The 19,658-nt window shown below is 64.5% G+C and overlaps 2 protein-coding genes across 12 annotated transcripts in view; one reads left to right on the top strand and one right to left on the bottom strand.

The window, feature by feature from the left end:
* TMC6 (transmembrane channel like 6) overlaps positions 1–9,379 on the bottom strand; it is an 18,063-nt gene extending 8,684 nt beyond the window's left edge. For 3 of the 9 annotated variants that reach the window (XM_035025902.1, XM_035025901.1, XM_035025896.1), the window contains exons 1-14: positions 9,273–9,379; positions 8,972–9,052; positions 7,071–7,209; positions 6,765–6,907; positions 6,533–6,628; positions 6,082–6,240; positions 4,848–4,953; positions 4,602–4,698; positions 4,102–4,362; positions 3,544–3,734; positions 1,914–2,058; positions 710–865; positions 200–351; positions 16–97 (exon numbers count right to left, since the gene is read on the bottom strand). In XM_035025902.1, coding sequence (XP_034881793.1) covers positions 16–97; positions 200–351; positions 710–865; positions 1,914–2,058; positions 3,544–3,734; positions 4,102–4,362; positions 4,602–4,698; positions 4,848–4,953; positions 6,082–6,240; positions 6,533–6,628; positions 6,765–6,907; positions 7,071–7,126 — 1,644 coding nt within the window. In that variant the 5' untranslated portion in view covers positions 7,127–7,209; positions 8,972–9,052; positions 9,273–9,379. Of the gene's footprint in view, positions 1–15; positions 98–199; positions 352–709; positions 866–1,913; positions 2,059–3,543; positions 3,735–4,101; positions 4,363–4,601; positions 4,699–4,847; positions 4,954–6,081; positions 6,241–6,532; positions 6,629–6,764; positions 6,908–7,070; positions 7,210–8,409; positions 8,620–8,971; positions 9,113–9,272 lie in introns of those variants that run through there. The other 6 variants (XM_035025903.1, XM_035025900.1, XM_035025899.1 and 3 more) reach the window with 6 other exon arrangements.
* Positions 9,380–9,640: 261 nt separating this feature from the next.
* On the top strand, positions 9,641–19,461 carry TMC8 (transmembrane channel like 8). 3 transcript variants are annotated; one of them, XM_035026390.1, is made up of 16 exons: positions 9,641–9,844; positions 11,743–12,002; positions 12,194–12,342; positions 12,709–12,858; positions 13,169–13,251; positions 13,781–13,917; positions 14,181–14,328; positions 14,576–14,746; positions 15,054–15,193; positions 16,546–16,669; positions 16,946–17,043; positions 17,210–17,393; positions 17,572–17,702; positions 17,794–17,952; positions 18,382–18,460; positions 18,987–19,461. In XM_035026390.1, the coding sequence occupies exons 2-16, from the start codon at positions 11,833–11,835 to the stop codon at positions 19,242–19,244; spliced, it is 2,181 nt and encodes a 726-aa protein (XP_034882281.1). In that variant the 5' UTR covers positions 9,641–9,844; positions 11,743–11,832; the 3' UTR covers positions 19,245–19,461. The 3 variants fall into 3 exon arrangements, with proteins under 3 accessions (XP_034882281.1, XP_034882279.1, XP_034882278.1); XM_035026388.1 differs by lacking the exon at positions 9,641–9,844 and adding an exon at positions 10,975–11,140; XM_035026387.1 differs by lacking the exon at positions 9,641–9,844 and having other exon boundaries at positions 11,402–12,002.
* Positions 19,462–19,658: the final 197 nt, after the last annotated feature.

Raw genomic sequence — 19,658 nt, 5'->3', positions numbered from 1 at the left:
CAGGGCCACCCTCACCTGGTCCTTCAGGGTGCCCACCCTGCGGCCCAGCCAGTGGTAGCAAAGAATGCCCAGGATGACCATCTTGAGGATGAGGTTCCTGTAGAGGACAGGGAGGTGGGGAGTGCTGAGAGAGGGGGACCGGGGGGGGGGGCAGGGGCCCCGCCCCGGCAGCCTCCACCTGCCCCGCCTGGCCACACACCTGCAGACGGCCACGTACACCTCCAGCACCGGCGAGTCGTACCGCTCCAGGGCCGCCAGGCAGCGGAACAGGTAGGGGGCCCCCAGGTTGAGGAGGCAGACCACCACGGGCAGGGCCAGCAGCGCCCCCTCCTGCTCGACAGACACCGGGCTCTGCAGGAGGAGGGCCGGCGGCAGTCAAGGCAGGTGCCCCGGTTGTGGGGGGGCGGCCGGGAGGGGCCCCCGGCGTGGAAGGAGGGGGCCAAACTGCCTGGCAGCACCTCCCTCCCTCCCCAAGACACGCCCACCCCGGGCCTCTGCTTCAAACCACACAGGAAGGGGGTGGGGACACGGGTGTCAGAAAGAGAAACCCAAAAGGCAGGGGGAGCCAGAGACGGGCGCAGGAGGAGACAGAGCCGCCCGGGAGAGAGGGGGCCGAGGGCGGGGGGCAGGCACCGGGGGCCCGTCCGAATTCAGCAGGGGTCTGACCCTGTGGCCAGGGCTCCAGGGACGGGCCTCTCTCTGCCCGCACCTTGATCATGAGCTCGGAGAAGGCGTAGACGGCCACGGTGCAGCCCAGCGTGGTCCCCAGGGACAGCAGCCACACGAGCCCCCGCACGGCCACCCGCCGCAGCCGCCCGCACGCGCTCCGGGAGCCCCGCCGTCGCTGCCACTCGGCTAACAGCTCCTGTGGGCAACGAGCCCGTCATGAACCCCGCACAACCGCGCAGAGACACACACGGGACCCGCCGGGTGGACAGCTGGGGGAGCCTGGAGGGACCCAGGGGTCGCCTCCCTCCCACCCCCAGTGCTACCACCTGCCACTCCCCCTGTCCCCAGGCACAAAAGAGAACACGGGGCAGGGTCTCAAGGCTGCGCCCTGCCCTCCATCCCCGCCAGCCCCCAGTTGGTCACCCTGCTCCCACCTCGGGCTCACGCTGCACCCTGAGGCCTGCCTCCCTCCCTCCCCAGCCCTGCCTCCTGAGCCCCGCTCCCTGCCTTGGAGGTGGGCGGGCCCCCAGCTGCCCAGAAGCCCTAAGGCTCGAAGGACACCTGGCCGGCCATGGGAGCTCCCTGAGGGCAATGAGGGCCCATCAGCCAGGTCAAAGCTGAGAGCACCCCAGAAAGGCAGAGAAGAGCGCACAAGGCCCGGCCTGGCCCCCAGCCTTGGGTAAGGGACTGAACCTCAGGTCGGTGTGCTCACGGGCAGCACGGGCAGCTAACAGTCCCTGCCCTGGGCTACCGTGGCGAGCCAGGGTGCGTGCCGGCGGGAGCCCTGGGGTCTCTGCCCACGGTGCCCCTGGCCGAGGGCCCCGAGAGCAGCTAAGCCCCTTGCATCGGAGCGTCGGCCCGCGGGTTCTCCAGCCTGCGGCTAAGGGCGAACTGACACACTGAGCCCCCCAGGATGGAGGACAGGCCAACAGCAAGGACCCACCCTGAGCACGCACGCACACCGAAACGTGCTGTGAGCAGAGGGTTCTATTAACGGGCTCCTGCGTGTTCGAGGGCCCTGGACACTAACCCTGCCAATGGGTGAGAGGCAGCCCCAAACGGGTGCCCCATACAGAAGAAAACTCCGGGACGATTCCCAGGGCTACCTCCTGTCCCTGGATTCGGGGCGACAGGCCAAGACCCCCCACCCCGTGCCCCACGCACAGCTCTGGCCACGTGGGCCTAAGGGGACATGGGCCGGGTCTGTGGAGCCGAGATGAAGTCAGGGCCCCCGAGCGGCTCACCTTCAGATGGGTTCGGATGTTGTCGTGCTGGAGGCGGGAGGCCCGTCTCTGGGTCACCTTGTGGTCCCAGGAGCAGAAAACGGTGACGGCATGAACCCCTGAGGTGCTGCCCACCCGGTAGCTCTCCCCGAAAGAGTGGGACATGCTGGGAGAAGCAGAGCCAGGCAGAGAGGTGACGAGGGGCACAGAGGCCAGGGAGAAGGCAGTCAGGACGCTCCCCACAGCCAAAACCTGCCACTCACTCTGAGGAGCCCTCTGGGCGCTAGATGGGCCTCCCGCCGACCCCCCTGCCCCTCTTCCAGCCCTGCGCTCTGGGCCTCCTGCCGCAGGCTGCTGGCCACCCTACATCAACCCTGATTCGGTGCCCACTGAATGCGGCTAGCGGAGCGGCGGGGCTCCGTGACCCACTGACGTGGCTGGCCGCCTCCCACACAGACATCGCCGCAGAATATGCCAACTTACCTCAGGCCTTTCGCACGGCCTATCCCAAGAGCCGAAACACCTTCCTCTGCTTCTCCCCTGCCCACGCGTATTCAACCCCCCTGTCTGACATGAGTACCTCCTCTAGACAGAAGCCAGCCTGACTCCTCTAGTGCCCCAGCGCACCCCGGCAAGCACCGCTGGGGCTCTGGGTCTTCCCAGCCTCCTCACTGGTCTGTCTTCTCCCCTAGACAGCAAGTTCCTCGAGGACAGGCCCCATGCTTATTTACCCTCCTGCCCTGAGCTGAGCACAGCCAATGTCTGGAGTGGGGAGGGGGATGAATGGTTGAGTGGGTGGAAGGAAGGAAAGAAGGAAAGAAGGAAGGAAGGGGGCGCCTGGGTGGCTCAGTTGGTTAAGCGACTGCCTTCAGCTCAGGTCATGATTCTGGAGTCCCAGGATCGAGTCCCGCATTGGGCTCCCTGCTCAGCAGGGAGTCTGCTTCTCCCTCTCCCACTTCCCCCCTCTTGTGCTCTCTCTCTCAAATAAATAAATAAAATCTTAAAAAAATAAATATAAAAAAAGAAGGAAGAAAGGAAGAGCAGATGGATGGATGGATGGGGGATAAAAGGAAGGAAGGGTAGATGCATGGATGGAAGGATTTAAGGAAGGAAGAGTAGATGGATGGATGAAGCAAAGAAGGGCGGATGGAGGGATGTATGGATGGAAGGATGCATGGATGGATGGTGGATGGATGGATGGATGGAAGGATTTAAGGAAGGAAGAGTGGATGGATAGATGGATGGAAGGGTGGATGGAAGGATGGATGGATGGATGGGAGGATGGAAAGGTGGATGGATGGATGGATGGAAGGATGGAAGGGTGGATGGATGGATGGAAGGATGGATGGATGGAAGGATGGATGGAAGGATGGAAGGGTGGATGGAAGGATGGATGGAAGGATGGAAGGATGGATGGTTGGATGGATGGATGGATGGATGGATGGATGGATGGAAGGATGGAAGGATGGAAGGAAGGATGGAAGGATGGAAGGGTGGATGGAAGGAAGGATGGATGGATGGATGGATGGAAGGATGGAAGGGTGGATGGATGGAAGGGTGGGGGGATAGACAGGAGGAAGATCCGTAATGACTAGATGAGGAGATGATCAGTAGTACTCAGAGCCAAGGTCATAAGGTGGAGGGCCGTTACCTGTACACCAGGGTGATGCAGGTGGTAAAGAAGGCTAGGCCCACAGTGAAGAGGTAGGCCAAGGGCATGCTGTAGGGCAGGCTGTCGGCCTCGCGGCTGCACTGACCACCCCCCGGGGGGGGCACACACGGCTGGCTCATTGTGCTGTTACTGTAGTAGCCGTAATACAGGACAGTGTGGGTGAAGCGGCCCTGCAGGGAGGAGGCCCCGTGCAGTCAGGGACTCTCCCCCTTCCCATCCCTGACCCAGCCTTGGGCTTCACGAGGCAGAGGGAGGGCACCCACGGGGGCAGGGCGAGGAGAAGGGCAGGGCAGGGGCAGAGAGGAGAGCACAGAGGTAGACAGAGGGCCACAGCCATCCCGGGGCTCCCCGGCCCCCCTGGACTCAGGGCAGGACGGGTATCAAGGAGAGGCTGGCTATAGCCCCCCGGGGAGTCCCGGCACAGACAGGGGCGGGGGCTCCCCGGGGGAAGCCATGCCAAGTGGGCAGAAGGCAGGGCCCCCGCCTGCAGACGCCCCCGGCCCCCCCACGGCTCCCTCGCCCTGAGGGAGCCCTCACCCCGCCGGTGAGCAGCTCCAGGCCCGTGAAGCTGGGGACAGAGCCCGGGGGCGCTGGCGGCGGGAAGGCCGCCTGCACGCCCACGATGAAGGCCAGCAGCGGCGGCAGCAGGAGGGCGTTGAAGGCCAGCAGGGTCTTGAGGAAGAGGAAGTAGGAGAGCACGCTGGAGCCGAACTGGCCTCCGATCTGCTTCAGGGCGTAGCGCCACGGCCTCAGGGCGTGCAGACGCCCGAGCAGCCCGAGCCCCAGGCTGTGCAGGGCCTGTGGGCACAGAGGCAGGAAGGGAAGGGGCCCGCCAGATCTCCCCTGATCTCGCGTGGGGGCGGGGGGGGTGCAGGGGAGGCCAGGCTTGGAGGTGCGGGGGCAGTGGAGGGCGCTGCGGAGGGGAGGGCGGGTCTGAAGGCTGCGAGACCCCACACACAGGACAGGCACAGAAGAAAGGGGGGCCACCCCACCCCCGCCCGGCCGCCCTGGGCGCATCCCAGACAGGAGGGTCCTACCAGGACGCAGGCATCTCGGAGCCGGCCGCAGCAGGGGAAGAGCCCATGCGGGCCCTGCCGGCCCCTCTGCTTCTCCGTCGGGGTCTGGGTCTCCTCTCTGGGGGCATAGGCCGCATCAGGGTGGGACCGGGGATGTACCCGACTCCCCCCTGGGAGCCACCTGCGGCACGCTCAGGGCCCTTCTCACCGACCGCCCAGCCCCAAGGAAGTGGGTCTCGAGACGGCCCGAGGCCGACGGGCACTGACCGCAGGCAGCGTTTCTCGGCCAGGCCCAAGGGCATTCCCCGGAGCATGTGGTTCCGCTGGGCCACCGGCAGGCCCTCCAGCTCCTTCACCAGGAGGGAGCGCTTCTCTACAGAGGATGGGGCTCTGTCAGTTCCCCGCCACACCTTTCCCTTCCTCCCTCCCTCACTCCTGCACCTGTGCCCATGACCCTGGACAAACCTGTCTGCCCCTGCCGGCCACCCCAACGCAGACCTCTGCCCACCCTCCCAGGTCTGGACAGCTGCTCTCTGCCCGTACCATCCAAGCCAGACCCCGCCGTGCCCGCCGGTCTTGCTCCACTAGCTGTCTTCACTACCCCCCTCAGCCTATGAGCCCGGTGCCCCTCCTCCTGCACCCTAACTCTCCTCCTGGGTCCCCACAAGCATCTTGTTCTGACCCCCAATGCACCTGAGCCTCACCCGCCCCCCTGCTCAGCAGTGATGAGGTCCCAACCGCATCCCCTAGCACTTCCCACTATGCTCTTGTGGGGTGATGGGGGGGCCTGTAGACCCACCCCTCTCTCTTTCCCACCTTCGCTACCAGCCTGGGAGGGGGCACCACTTCAACCCCAAGTGACAGACAAGGGGACACCTGGCCAGGCCTGCAAAGCGAAGCTGGCAAGCTGCCCAGAGCCCACTCCTCCCTGCCCTGTCCATCCCCTATCACAGGGCCTCCACTAAACTGGGGAGGACACAGACAGGACCCCCGCACAGTGCCTGAGCTCCAGGCACCTGAACGCCACAGGTTACCTGGTTGGAGACCGACCCGTGACACTGGCTCTGCTATGAATACTGTCCCTTGCCCTCTAGCACCTCCACACCCACCTCCCACCTCAGGGCCTTTGCACATGCCCCTCTGTTCTAGTGTCACTTCCTCCAGGAAGCTTCCCTGGATCCCTGTCCTGCCGCGTGCCTTTCCTCAGTCTCCCTCCTCTGAGCTTGAATGTGCTCTTCCATTTGGTTGGTTCCCATCTGTTTCACTGGGCAGAAAACAAGCTGCAGGAGAGCTGGACCTGATCCGCTCACCACCATCCCAGCCCAAAGCTGGGACCAGCGTGTGCAACAGGAGTGCTCAGCGCGGGACGTTTCAGGGGCGCTGCCTGATATGGGCCAAACCCTTCACGGCCCAGCCGGCCCCCGCTGCTCTGTGCCCCCCCCCAAGTCTGGCCGGCCTGAGCTCCTCCCCACCGAGAAGGCCGCAGGGCCCACTGGCTCACCCTCCTCCTGCAGGGCCGCGGGGTCCAGCTCCAGGTCGTAGAGGCGGAGGCTGGGCCGCGCCGAGCGCCCCACGCCCTTGAGCTCCGGCCGGCTGACCCTGCGCCGCAGCTGCACCGAGCGGTTGTAGCACTGGCAGATGACGGCACCGCGGCTCCGGCCTGGGGGGGGGGGGCGGTCAGGGGCAGCCCAGGCCGTGCCTCCCTGCCCCCGCCCCTCCCAGGGCCCACGGGGTCCCTTTGCAAGAGACCTCAGGCACCACTGGGTTCCCAAGAGCCTATTTTTATCCCTGTGACTCTGGAGTCGTTTTTGGAACCCAGCGAGGCGCATGGGGCTGTGCCGGGCCTCCCGGCAGCGGGCGGCAGGCTGGGGGGCGACGGGCCCGGCCCCGCGCTGCACAGACCCCCGTCTGAAAGCCCCGCCGCCCAGGCGAGGCTAGAGGAGCCCACTCACCGATAGTGCGACTGGGCATGCTGGCCAAGATGCGGAGCGTGGCTGCGCTGTGCGCAAGCGCATCCTCGGGCCCCGGCAGGGCGTGCTGGCCACAGCCTAGGAAGCAGAAAGACTCGTCCAGGCGTCCTGGAGACACGGCTGGCCAGCCATCTCCCCCACCCAATCCCCACCCCAGGCCTGCAGTGGGCAGGGAAGGCTCAGTGCCCCGCCCACAGCATCAGGGAGGGCTCACCTGAGGTCTCCGGGCCTCCAGCCCCCAGCTCCCTCTGCTGCAGCTCCAGCCCCTCCTCAGCCACCCACTGGCTCTGCTCCTGGATGAGCTGGTGGAAGGAGTCATGGACTTCACTCTCATCATACGGGCTGGGCTCCTGGCTGCTGGGATGAGAGGGGGGCGGGAGCTCAGGATTCGGCTGCCCCAGCCCTGCCCCAGCAGGGACCCCTTCCATAGGCCCTGGTCCAGGTGGCCTCGCCCAGGAAGGGGGCAGGGGGGGAGGGGAACGTCTCTGCCCTCCGGCCGCCCCAGCCCCAGCGCACTTACCTGTGGTCCTCTGGGGTCTCGGGAACATTGAGGACAAAGTTCAGCGGCTGGGCCATGTCTGTGACCCACGCCCAGCCGGTCTGCAAACCTAGAGCAGCTCAGAGCCCCGGCGCAGCCTCCAAAGCCTCCCGCTGCCCATCTGATGAGACAGGGAGTGGTGTACCAAAGTTGGCCCTCGGTGCCTGGTGCCCCGCCAAACTACCCACTCCCTGGGGGCCGTGGGGGGTGCCCACAGCCTAGGCCGCCTGAGCCCCTGCCTGCCCCCATCCACTGCCAAACACGTGGTCAGGTTAGTGACCCCAAATAAGCCTCATGCCAGAATGGACCAAGAGGGAGTCCCTTCCACTGCTTGAGGGAGAGCGGCAGGAAGAAGGGGGTTCTGAGCAGTCCCCATCGGTTTCCTCTATGGCGCCAGTCCCTGGGAAGGCGGAAGGGGGTGGGTGTCCGTGGGCACAGCCCCAGGTATCCACCGCCCTCCTGGTGAAGAAGTTCAGGGCAAGCTCCCAGACCTTCCTGTGCCGGCCCTGTAACCCCAGAGCACTTCCTCTCACAGGAAGCCCCTCCCACGGCTAGCCCCTCCCACGGGGGCGGGGCTCCTCCAGCGGGCCGCCACCCAATGCTGCTGGCCCTCACCTCCCCAAACAGGGATCACTGCCCTCCACACTGGGCTGGGCTGGGGCGCTGCAAGGTCACCAGTTCTCAGGAGACCAACTCCCCTACATTCCATCACCCCAGGGGCGGGCCAGGGCAGCTGGCTGGGGGAAGGGAGCCTGGGCGTTAAACAGGCCGCCTTTGTGCAGCCTTTGTCCAGGCAGAGGGCTCTGCCATCGCCTGGGACAACTGGAACCAGGGCAGCCTTGTCTGGGCTCTTCACCCTGTGGGAGTGGCCCAGGGCCCAGCCCTGCGTCTGCCCTGTCTTCGGTCTTCCTCCACCCTGTTGTCCCCCTGGGGGAATCTCAGCATTCAGAAAAGTTGGCTCTGCTCAAGGGGGCCTCCTGGGGCAAGGCCAGGATGCCCAGTGTCCTCACTTAGGGGCATGCAGGACGTCCAGTCTCTGAACCCAGGCCCCACACCATCCAAGCCCCTTCCGCTCCCTCCATCAGGGGCCGGGGGAAGGGGGGACCAACAGAGAGATGATGGGTCGGCTGAATCGGGAAAACAGCTGGAGGTGAAGCTGATGATGTGCCCCCCAATCCAGTCCCCAGAGCTAGAATCCCTTCCTCCGCAGACCCTCAAGCCTCTCCCACACACCCCTTTGGGGGGCGGGGGGAGGTAGTGGGGAGGTGGGAGCTGTTCAGAGGCTTGGAATCCGGCAGCCTGCCTAGGGGTAGGGGCTCACCTGGGCTCACCCAGGCACTGCCTACGACTTCTGCCCAGCTGACACCCAGCGCCCGGACAGCCGACCCCAGGCCGGGGCAGGTCCGGCCGAGTTTCCGGGGCACACCATTCCTGCGCCCTGAGCCAGGTGGGGAGGGGCAGGGTGGGGCGCGTCTCCGGGAACCCCACCCCGGCCGGCAGCGAGTCCTCTGGGAGCCGCAGCGGCCCGGGAAGGGCCGCAGCCCAGCCGCGGAGCCCAGGGGCGGCCGCAGGGCCGGGCGCCCCTCGACCCCTCTCCGCGCCAGCCTCCCGCTCCCCCGCCCCGGGCCAGTGGTACCGGCCCGCGCGACCCGGCCGGGCCCCGGGGCGTCACCACTGCCCTCTCCGCCGGGGCGGCCGGCCGGGAGGCGTCAGGCCTTTGGCGCGGGAACACCCCGCCCCGTGGCCCCGGGGGCCCCCGGGAATGGGGAGCGGGTGAGGCGGCCGCCGCAGGGGAAGTGGCTGGGCCGGGGGGACCCGGGCACCGCCCCCAAGCCCAGGGCCGCGGCTCCGCCCGGACCGGCACCCCGATCCCCGCCGCTTACCTGGGAGGCGCGGGGAGGAGGGGCCCTGCGCGCCCGCCAGCCGCTCACCTGTCCCCGGAACCGCGGTCCGGGCTCCACCACCTGGGGGCAGGGGCGCGGGGTCAGGGGGAGGGAGTGACGGGGGGACGGCCCAGGGGGCGACCTGGGACCGCCGCGGGACTGACGGGGCCCGAGGGAGCTGCGCCGCCCAGCCCCCGCCCACGTGGTGGCGGGCCTCCGGCGTCACGTGACCCGGCGCGCCCCGCGCCCTCGGGCGACCTTGCCCTCTCCCTGCCGACTGCCGACCCCGTCTCCACCTCACCCCGCCGTCTGAGCTGGGTGCGGACGGCCGAGCGTCTGGGTCTACTCCAGTCTCAGTCTGAGTCCAGTGTGTCAGTGGGACTCAGTTTCCCCAAGTTTCAAATGGGGACAATAATTCCCCACCCGCCCATTTCCCAGGGCAATTATCAAAAGAACCCGCTGCTGCAAAGCCCCACTGATGCAGCGCCTTTCGACACTGGATTGGGTAACCCTTTCCTCCACACAACCTCCTGCTGACGAACGACTTCCCAAGCAGGCTCAGGACCCGGGTTATCACCCCCCTCTGGTCCGGGCGTGGTTTCTGTCACCGGTCAGACCACAGTTCTGGCGCACTTCCTGTGTGCTAGGTGGGGAGGAGGGGCAAGCCCCAGGGAAGCCTGACACTGTGACTGTCCCCTCTGCTGGTTTCTTAGTTACTCCCATAAGCCAGGGAGGTGGACACCTACTCCCTGCTTCACAGATGAGCAAACAGGTGGTGACGTTCATCAGCCCCTTGGGGTGTCCTCTGCCAGGGCTTGAGTCTGGTCCACCCCGGAGCTCCATGAGAAACCTGGCTTTGAGAAAGCCTGGCAGGTCAGAGGGGAGGCTCCCAGAGATTGGAATGAGAATGGGTGGGATTTGGACAGTGCGGGGGGGGGGGGGGGCCGTCCACATGGGGGGAAGCCTTGAGAGGCAGGCAGGGTGGAGGGCAGAAAGGAAGGAGAGAGCCCTCCTGGAGGGGAGAACAGGTGGGCAAAGCCAGGATTCCCAAATGAAAAGATGTAATGCAAGCGGTAAAGGGGTCTGCAGACCTGAAGTTGGACCAAGTTGGAGGGGTCAGCGTTGGGGCTTTTTTTGCAGCTGTCTGTGGGGTCCTCAGATGGGTTACTTCGGGCTGGATCTTGGCACAAGGCACCTCCGCATGAAGACGGGGCCTGCCCAGCCCTTGCCTCTCCCCACACTGATGCCCCTCCCTGCACACCCTGCTCCAGCCATGTGGTACTCGCATGACCCTGGCCCAACTTGCAGGTCACCTCCTGTGGGAAGCCTTCCTGGATTGAACCCTGTTGGAGCCCTTGCCACTTCCTGTTGACATATTCTTTTGCTGGTCTGTTCACCCTGCCCCCACTCTCTGAGCCCACTGTGTGTTGGGCACCAGCACCCAGCTTGGAGCCTGGCATAAAGGAGGGGCTTGGAAAATGAGGGGATCCAGGCAGGGATGCAGAGAAGCTACCAGAACTCAGCTGGATGGACTGGGCCCTGAAGGAGGTGGAGAGGGAGCAAGGAGGAAAGGGGATCCCAGGAGAGAGAAACGGCCAAGATGGCTCTGAAACATCTTGCCTAGCAGGAACGAATGGCACGGATTCCTGAGCCCTTACTGTAGGCCAGACTCTATGTCCCTGAAGTGCCAGTGACCCAGGCGGGAAGCTGAGGATTAACGCCAAAGGCTTCTGGAAACTGAGCAGCCCGAAGTGATGGGGCCCACCCATTCTGTCACTATCTCGCTCTCCCCCGAGGACAATCTGCCACGGGCAGATAAGCGGCCAGGCCCCAGCTCGGGCTCCCCAGGCGTAAAGGGACCGAGCACGCAGGAGCGGCGGGGAGGGACGGGCGGGACACCCCCCACCCCCACCTCCTACCCCCTGGACGACCCCGACCCCGCGGGCCCCACCTGCCCGCCTGCCCCGACCGCCGCAGGAAGTGGGGGCCCCAGTGAAAGCGAAGGAAGCTGTCGAGGTGGGGGCGAGAAGTGCAGGGGGGAGGAGATGGCGGGAGAGCTGGGGTTCCTGTCATGTGACCCCTCCCCCGGCTCCCTCACAGTCCCGCCCGACGCGGCGGGAGCCGGTCCAACGAGGGGGCTCCTCCGGGGACTTGGTCCCTTGTCCCCAGGTGAGCTGGGTGCAGAGTGGGGGGAAGAGGCAGAGCACGAGGGGGTGAAAGAGAGAACCGAGGGGGTGGGGCTGCTGAGGGATGGGGGTTATGGCCGCCGCGCTAGGGTCCCCTCCCCAAGTCTGGGGGCTGTAGCCACGCCTCCTCATCTGCGGTTCCCCGGGGGGCGGGGCAGACCCAGTCCTGGGGGCTGGACCCCAGGTAGCGGGCGCAAGGGGGTCCCAGCACATCCAAATCCCGCAGGATATGGATTCTAGGAACTGTCAGGGTTTGGGACAGGGGCCTGTTCCCACTGGGAGAAGTAGCAAGGGGAGAAGAGCTGGAATTGTCTTGCCGAGGGGTGACCCCGAAGGCCTTTGGCCACAGGCAGCAGGTGTGACTGGGGTGCAGCAGCTTTGGACCCCATCGCACTTATCTGTGGCCACACCTGGCTTTGTCTTTGTCTGGGACAGTCCCATCTTTCCATGCCCTTTGGACCTTTCTCCCCATTGACAAACAGGGAAACTGAGGCCTCTGGCAGTGTGTTGCTTTGAGATGTGGACGGGGACCCAGTCCAGATCTGCTCCAACTGAATTCTCTCTCTTCATCTCTGGCTGTGCCAGGGCCAAGAGCCTGAAGCTCACCCAGCAGGCACCCCCACGTCCCTTCTAGGAGGTGGGGGATTGTAGCCCAGCGCCCCCAACCCCAACCCCATGGCAGAGATGCTGAGGCAGGGGTCAGTGCCGTCCGGCCAGGCCCTCGTGGCGCCAGAACCTGAGCCAGGGGCCGAGGAGCTATGGGAGCAGGAGTTGGAGCGGCTGTGGTCCTCCCAGGCCCTGGTGCGGGAGCTGCCCTATGCCATGGTGGACAAGCGCCTCATCCGGTGGGTTCCCCAGGGCGGGCACGGTGGGGGCCAGATGGTGGGGGTGGGTGGAGCACCGACAGGATGCACCTGTTGGATGGGGTGGAAGTCACCCGCAGTGGGAAGGCTCCTCTGGCCCTTGGCATTGCTCTGCCTGGCCTGGTGGGCACAGTGGGTGACTCAAGGCCGCCCCCGTCACCACCCCATCCCAGGCAGCTGCGGGAGCCCGAGGGGGTGAAGACCTCTTGCTGGCAGCGATGGCGGAGCAGGCGGCAGATTGCGGGACGGCGCCTAGGGGAGGCGGCGCAGCGGCTGGCCCGGGGCTTTGGGCTCTGGGAAGGGGCTCTCTACGAGATAGGGGGTAGGACCCGCACCCCCACCTCCCCCCTCCCCTCTCTGGAGTCTCAATGTCCGGTTTAGAGACCCGAGGCCACCATCCCGCTTGCCATTGTCCCTTCCGCCCCCACCAAACAACCCCCCCCCACCAAACAACGCCCCCCATCCTTTCACGCCCCCGTTTGGCCCAGAGCCGGGGCGCAAAACTAGGCAGATGACAGCACCCCCTGGTGGCTCTCAGAGGTACTGCTGGGGAGCCTCCCGGACTCGGCCGTTGATCCGAGGTCCAGGCAGGCCTGGTCACCCCCACCCTGCTAGGTTGGTCGCCCTCGGATTCTCAGCTGCGCTCCTGGCTGGTGCGGCTCTGAAGGACCTGCTGCTCTCCTCATAGGCCTCTTTGGCACCGGAATCCAGTCCTACTTCACCTTCCTTCGCTTCCTGCTGCTGCTCAACCTTCTGACCCTGCTTCTCACTGCCGGCTTCGTCCTGCTGCCCCTGGTCTGGCTCCGCCCCCCCGACACAGGCCCCTCCCTTAACTTCGGTGAGTGCCCAGCCCACCAAGGGAATAAAGTCCCGGAGCGCGCACCTGCACCCTGAGGCCCTGAGGGGCTGGTCCAGGGCTCAGAATGTTGGGACAGCCCTGACCCTCTGTGTCCCAATCCTGGGCATCGTCCTGCTTGGGTCCACCCCGGGTACTCTCCCTGACCGTGCCTTGTGCATGCCTGACACCTCTTCAGGGCCCTGCTCAGACCGCCCCAGGATGGGGGGGGGGTGCTATGGAGTAGATAGGGACAGAGCCTCACCAATGCCTTGGGGTCCCTTCCCTACTGGTCCCCTCTCCCTCCCGACAGCCCTCCAGTGCCCTGGTAGCCTCCAGCCCCAGACTGGTGTTCCCAGATTCCACAATCAACTTTGGAATGTTTTAACCGGCAGGGTAAGTGGGCTCCGTCTTGGCTCTGCACCAGGAGGGCTGGAGGACCTAGAGACCTGGCCCCAGGGGACCGCAGTCTCAGAGGACCCCCATCCCTCCAAAGACATTTTGGCTTTGAGGGGAACAGTTTTACATAAATGGGCTGGCAGGGACAGTGATGGGGTCAGAGAGAGGTTGAGGCCAGTATGCACAGCCCAGGGCCATGGTCATCTGTGCATGGCCCTCAGGACCCAGCTGGGGTGGGGGTGCAAAGGTCAGAGGGGAAAAGTGTCAGGGCCTGTGGGATAAGCACCACCCCACCCTCATCTCTGGAAGCCACTGAGTGGTTGCCATGCAAACTCCTGTATTCCAGTCCTGTCTCTTCCTCAAAGCTGTGCGGCCTTGGGCAAGTTGCTAACTGCTCTGGGACTGTGACAGGGGGATGCTCTCCCTCCCTCCCTGATGAGGATTCTGTGAGAGTTAGAGAGTGAAGACATGGGAAGCACTTAGCACACAGCCCGCATGACCCGGTTATCATCGTCCACATCCCCAGGCCTTCACCAACACCTACCTCTTCTATGGCGCCTACCGGGCGGGACCCGAGAGCAGCTCGGCGTACAGCATCCGCCTGGCCTACCTCCTGAGCCCCCTGGCCTGCCTGCTGCTCTGCTTCTCTGGGATTCTGCAGCGGTGAGAGCGGGGCGCCTGGTCACCCCTCCCTTGGCATGGCACCCCCAAAGTAGCAGGAGGGCCCTGGCCTCTGTTCAGGCAGGCTCATCGGTGGTTTCAGGGCCTGGGCGGTGTGTCCCCAGCTGCAGGGCTCAGGGACACCGCCCCTGTACCCCCACTCCTGACCCAAGCCTGCACCCGGGGCCATCAGGGGCTTCCCACCCCAGACCGGAGCCAAGGCGGAGGCCCCTCCCCCATGGGCCCCGACCTCCTGCTCCCTCCAGGATGGTGAAGGGGCTGCCACAGAGGCTGTTTCTGGGCCAAGACTACAAGTCGCCCGTCAGTGTCAAAGTGTTCTCCTCCTGGGACTTCTGTATCCGGGGACAGGAAGCAGCCACCATCAAGAAGCATGAGATCAGCAACGAGTTCAAGGTGTGTGCGAGGGTCCGGTGTGTGCACGTGGATGCGTGGACGAGCATGTGTGACTATGCGTGTGAGTGGGTGTGGTTTGGGAGTGTGCGCGCACCTGCCCCAGGGTCACACCAGCCTTGCCTGGATCCTGGCAGCCTGTCTCCCCATGAACACTGACCTGGACCTGACCACCCCCTACCCCCCCTCCACGCAGCACCCTGCCGGCCAGGGCCGGCCCTGAGCGTCTGTGTCCCCACCCCCGTGACAGGTGGAGCTGGAGGAAAGGCGTCGGCTGCTGCTGATGCAGCAGGAGACCCGGACCCAGAGGGCCTGCCACCTGCTCACCTACCTGCGGGTCAATGTCCTCATCGGGCTCCTGGTGGCTGGAGCCATCAGTGCCATCTTCTGGGCCACCAAGTACTCGCAGGACAACAAAGAGGTGCCAGGCCATGGACATGCATTCATTTAATCCTGGCCAGAACTCTGGCAGGAGACAGGATGGTCCCACTTGGCAGATGAGCAAGCTGAGGCTCAGAGAGGTTGACGCAATTTGCCTAAGGTCATGACCGGCCAGACCGCCTCTACCTGTGATATCCCCCAACCACCATGCTGCCTCTGGAATAGTCCGTGGGCTTCCTGATGGCAGGCCTGCACCAGGGGGACACTTGAGGGGGCTATAGGGCATGAGGGTACTGCTGGGGGCCCTCCAGCTCCTGGGTACCCCCTTACCTGCTTTTCCCCTACAGGAGTCCCTGTTTGTGCTGCTCCAGTACCTGCCCCCTGGGATCATCGCCCTGGTCAACTTTCTGGGGCCCCTGCTCTTTGTTTTCCTCATCCAGCTGGAGAACTACCCTCCCAACACGGAGGTCAACCTCGCCCTCATCTGGTGAGTGCCACCATAGGGGGTGACGGGTGGGACAGCATGTGGAGGGTCAGGTAAGGAGGGTGCTGTGTCCTGCTGTCCATCTGGGCCATTACCAGGTACCAGGGCGCCTGAGCAAGGGAGGGCATGCAGGAACTTCCAGAAAACACCATCTCAGGTTTTCCGGTACCTTCCATCCAAAGCCAGCCAGCAGCCCGCGCCACGCACCAGCCATTCAGAGGGGCCAGTGACAAAACAGCCAGAGGGGGTTGGGAGCCAGCTCCGCACACAGGGAAACCAGGAGTATGGCAGGCACCCAGCTCCCATACGCCCCAAGGGTTTACAGCCCTTGACAACCTTCACATGACCTGTGAAGTGGGGACCATCCTCAGCCCCATTTGACAGATGAGGAAACTGAGGCTCTTAGGGGTCAATGCCTCAGCCAAAGGCAAGCTCACTATGCCTGCTGGATGTGTGTTCACGTGCAAGCCCTCCTCCAGCCCCATGCTCTGCTCTGCCCCTCTCAGGACCAGGATCCTGCCTTGGACCCGAAGCCCCTCTCTGAGCTCCCCTGCCCCCGTGAACCCCAGCTCTGCTTTTCTGTCTGCCACGCCCCCCCCCCCCACTTGGCTGTCTGCCTTCCCTTCTGCTTCCCTAGTGCAGAAGCTGTTGGAGTCCATTCAGCTTTCCTGCAAGGTTGACTGTGGTTTGAAGCTTTATTTTGGGAGCAGGTAGTAACACATGCACATGGTAAAAAGTTCAAAATGCTCCAAAGGATGAAAGATTTAAAAAATCAACGCCCTCCCACCACTTTGCCTCCCAGGCTCCCTCAACAGAAGACCCACCGTTCCCAGGCAGACTTCTGTTGCCTGTCATCACTGAAAGTCCACACTTAGATATAATGGGCATGTGACAGTTTGGGGGTAAGCCATCCTACCTGTGTGGTCCAGTGCTGCATTATTTAGTGGTGATGCTCATGTGTGTGACACATGAGAAGGTGTGAGTGGGCTAGGGCGTTAATAGGCGGGAGAGGAAAGATCTCCCCTGCTATGAGAATATGAAAGGCCCATATGTGCCTGCGAAACTCCAAACTGAGTGGGTGGGGGAGGGTAGCTGGACTCCACAGTGTTCGCCAAACTGATTTAAAAAACAGAACCCTTCTCTCGTGAATCATCTGGAGACCAAGATTCTGGGGAACACACTTTGGGAAAGATTGCCACGGACAGAGCAGGTTGGAAGGAGGCTGGGCTCTGGATTTAGAGGGGGCTGGACCCAGAAGAGACATGATCTCAGAGAGAGCTCGGCCACACATGTACCGTGGCTGGAATGCGCCCGTGCACCTGAGCCCCTCCCCCTGACACCGCCCCGCCCCCCAGGTGCGTCGTGCTGAAGCTGGCCAGCCTGGGAATGTTCTCCTTCTCTCTGGGCCAGACCGTGCTGTGCCTTGGCACGAACAAGACCAGCTGTGTGTCCTACGGCTACAACGCCTGTGATTACCAGGTGGCTGGTGGCTCCATCAAAGCCTGTCCCTCCTGTCCCTCTCCAGTCTCACCTTTGCGCGAGAGCAGCAAACCTCCAGGGGGCGCCGTTCACAGCACACGATGCGCTGGCTGTGGGGTTTCCCTGCTCAGATCTCACCCCGGAGGCCCGGGTTCTAACTTAGCAATCATATCAGGTCCAGGCCAGGCTCCTACACCACAGAGGCCCCCAGTGGGTGGGTAAGGGGCAGCTGGGGACTGGGGTGACAGGTGTTCCCCCCCCCCCCCCCCGCTCCAGTGCTGGGAGAACGCGGTCGGGGAAGAGCTGTACAAGCTGAGCATCTTCAACTTCCTTCTCACGGTGGCCTTTGCCTTCTTTGTCAGCCTGCCTAGGAGGTGAGACATGGGGCCCCCCCACAGTGGGGAAAACGGGGCTTGTCTGGGGGTGGCCGCTGGCCACGGCCAAGGGTGAGCAGTTCTTCCCACGTGTCTCTGTGTGAGTGAGTGTGGGGTGGTCAGTGGTCGTGACTGATGTGGGTGCCGGCACACTCCCCGCCCCCAGGCTGCTGGTGGAGCGGTTCTCGGGCCCGTTCTGGGCCTGGCTGGACCGGGAAGAATTCCTGGTGCCCAAGAATGTCCTGGACATTGTGGCGGGGCAGACCATCACCTGGATGGGCCTCTTCTACTGCCCCCTGCTGCCCCTGCTCAACAGCGTCTTCATCTTCCTCACCTTCTACATCAAGAAGGTGAGCGCTCACGGGCTGGGAGGGGCCCAGTGCACCTGCGTGGGCACGTGGCGTCCCCATCAGCCAGGCAGGTCTCACGTCCTGCTTCTGCCCGCCCCCTCAGCGTCACTTCCCTGGACCTCGGGCTCCTTGGCATCTGCGAACTGGCTAACGACCCCCATGTGCCGTTTGCCCCCAGTACACCCTCACGAGGAACTCCAAGGCCTCTCCTCGGCGATTCCGCGCCTCCAGCTCCACCTTCTTCTTCCAGCTGGTGCTCATCCTGGGCCTGCTCCTGGCCGTCATGCCCCTGGGCTATGTGGTCAGCAGGTGAGGGCCGCAGAGGCGCCTGCAGCTGGTGGGCAGGGAGCTCCTCACCTGGGGCCCTGACACCAGCCCCACTCTGGCTGTCTCTACCCAGCATCCACTCCTCCTGGGACTGTGGCCTCTTCACCAACTACTCGGCCCCCTGGCAGGTGGTCCCAGAGCTGGTGGCCCTCCGGCTCTCGCCCCCTGGCCAGCGCGTCCTCCACTACCTCGGCTCCCATGCCTTCAGCTTCCCCTTCCTCATCCTGCTCAGGTGCCTCTCAGGGCAGCATGGGCCAAGGGAGGGCACACCTGGGAGGGGGTCCTTCCTTCGATGGGCACCCCCAGGCAGTCTCATGGGATCTCATGGGGGCCAGACAAGGACAGGCAGGAGGCAGGGTCCCAGAGGACGGGGCATGGGCCCAAAGACAGGTAGCCCTGGGTAGCGCCCTCAGCATGTCACCTGTAAAGTAGGTACTATATATGATCAAGGGGGAAACACAGTGCCTCCTGCAGACACACTGAAAACCTGTCCTGGGGAGGAGAGGGGCTGCCCGCGGAGCAAGGAGAGGAGAGATAAAGGGGTCTGCAGAGAGAAGAACCCCAGGAGGCATTTCGAAGAAACTGAGGTGGGGAGAGAGAAAGGAGGGGGAGGCGCCTGCCATCCAGGGATGACTGACCTTGGATCCCTGTCTGTCCACAGCCTTGTCCTGACGGTTTGCGTCTCCCAGTCCCAGGCCAATGCGAGGGCCATCCAGGGGCTCCGGAAGCAGCTGGTGTGGGTGAGTGTCCGCTGGGCTGGGGAGGGGCCAGACCTCGCCCTGGAGTGTGGCCTCAGGCTGGGAGCCACGTGACGGGAGTATGGCCTTAGGCTTGGGACACGGTGTGTAGTTGATAGGATGCTACAGCGGGAGCATCACCCGCATCAACTAGCAGCAGACCTGACATTCGAACTCCGGCTCTAGGTGGCGGGCGTGGGCAGGCCCCTGGTGGGGGCGTGGTCTCGGACCGGGCGGGGCGGAACCCTGACGGGGCGTGGCCTATTCTGGGGGCGGGACTCTTGAGGGAGGGGCGTGGTCTTTGGCTTGGCTGGGGCGGGACCTGAGGGCCGGCTGGAGGCGGAACCGTGGCGGGGCGGGGCCTCGTGGCGGGGCGTGGCCTCTGGTTGGGGGCGCGGCTTGTGCTGGGCGGGGCCTCGGGCGGGGGCCTGGCAGGGGACCCGGAACGGCGGACCGCGGAGCTGCGGCCGGCTCTTGGGAGGAGGCGCCGCTCGTAACCGGTCGCTCGCTCCCCACCCCGTCCCCACAGCAAGTCCAGGAGAAGTGGCACCTGGTGGAGGACCTGTCGCGGCTGCTACCGGAGCCGGGCTCCGGCGGTTCTGTGGGGCCCGAGTCCCCTCACTCCAGAGCTTCGCGCCCGCGGTCCTTCTGCCCTGGATTCCCGTGCCCCGGCTCCCCGGGCCCCAGGGTCGCCAGGCCGGGACCTTGTCTCGAGGATCCCGCCAGGCCAGGCGGTGCCCCGGTCCCCGCCCCTAGATTCCGCTTCCCCAGCGGCTCAGAGCTGTAGCACCCACCCCGGCTTCCTCCCGGAGCCTCCCCAGGGCCCGATCTACCTCCCCCGCACCAGAGTGCCCCGGGCCCCAAGCTCCTGCCCCTGGTGACCGTCGCTCTCAGTGGGCCCTCCAGCAGGACGGGGGAGAGCCCAGGGGCAGCAGGAAGAAAATATGGGAAGTTGTATTTATATTTTTACCTCAGTCCTGTAAAGTTTCTGTTTTTGTTGAATGTTTTATAATATACATAATATATGAGTAGAGTAACCCCTGAATGCAATTCATAAATACACATCCACGGGGGGGTGGGGGGAGCGGTGTTCAGAAGTGCTCCCACTGTGGGGAGCACCACTGCAACATCTGCGGGAAGGGCAAGGCCTGGCCACGGTTGAGCAAACCTGCGCTGGGGGCTTGCTGTGCTCTGAGGGCAC

Source organism: Mirounga leonina, unplaced genomic scaffold (genome assembly GCF_011800145.1).
Source record: "Mirounga leonina isolate KUSES-001 unplaced genomic scaffold, KU_Mleo_1.0 Mir_197, whole genome shotgun sequence".
NCBI classification, from domain to species: Eukaryota; Metazoa; Chordata; class Mammalia; order Carnivora; family Phocidae; genus Mirounga; species Mirounga leonina.
The sequence above is the reverse complement of the archived record's forward strand: the minus strand, read 5'-3'. Positions and strand labels throughout refer to the sequence as shown.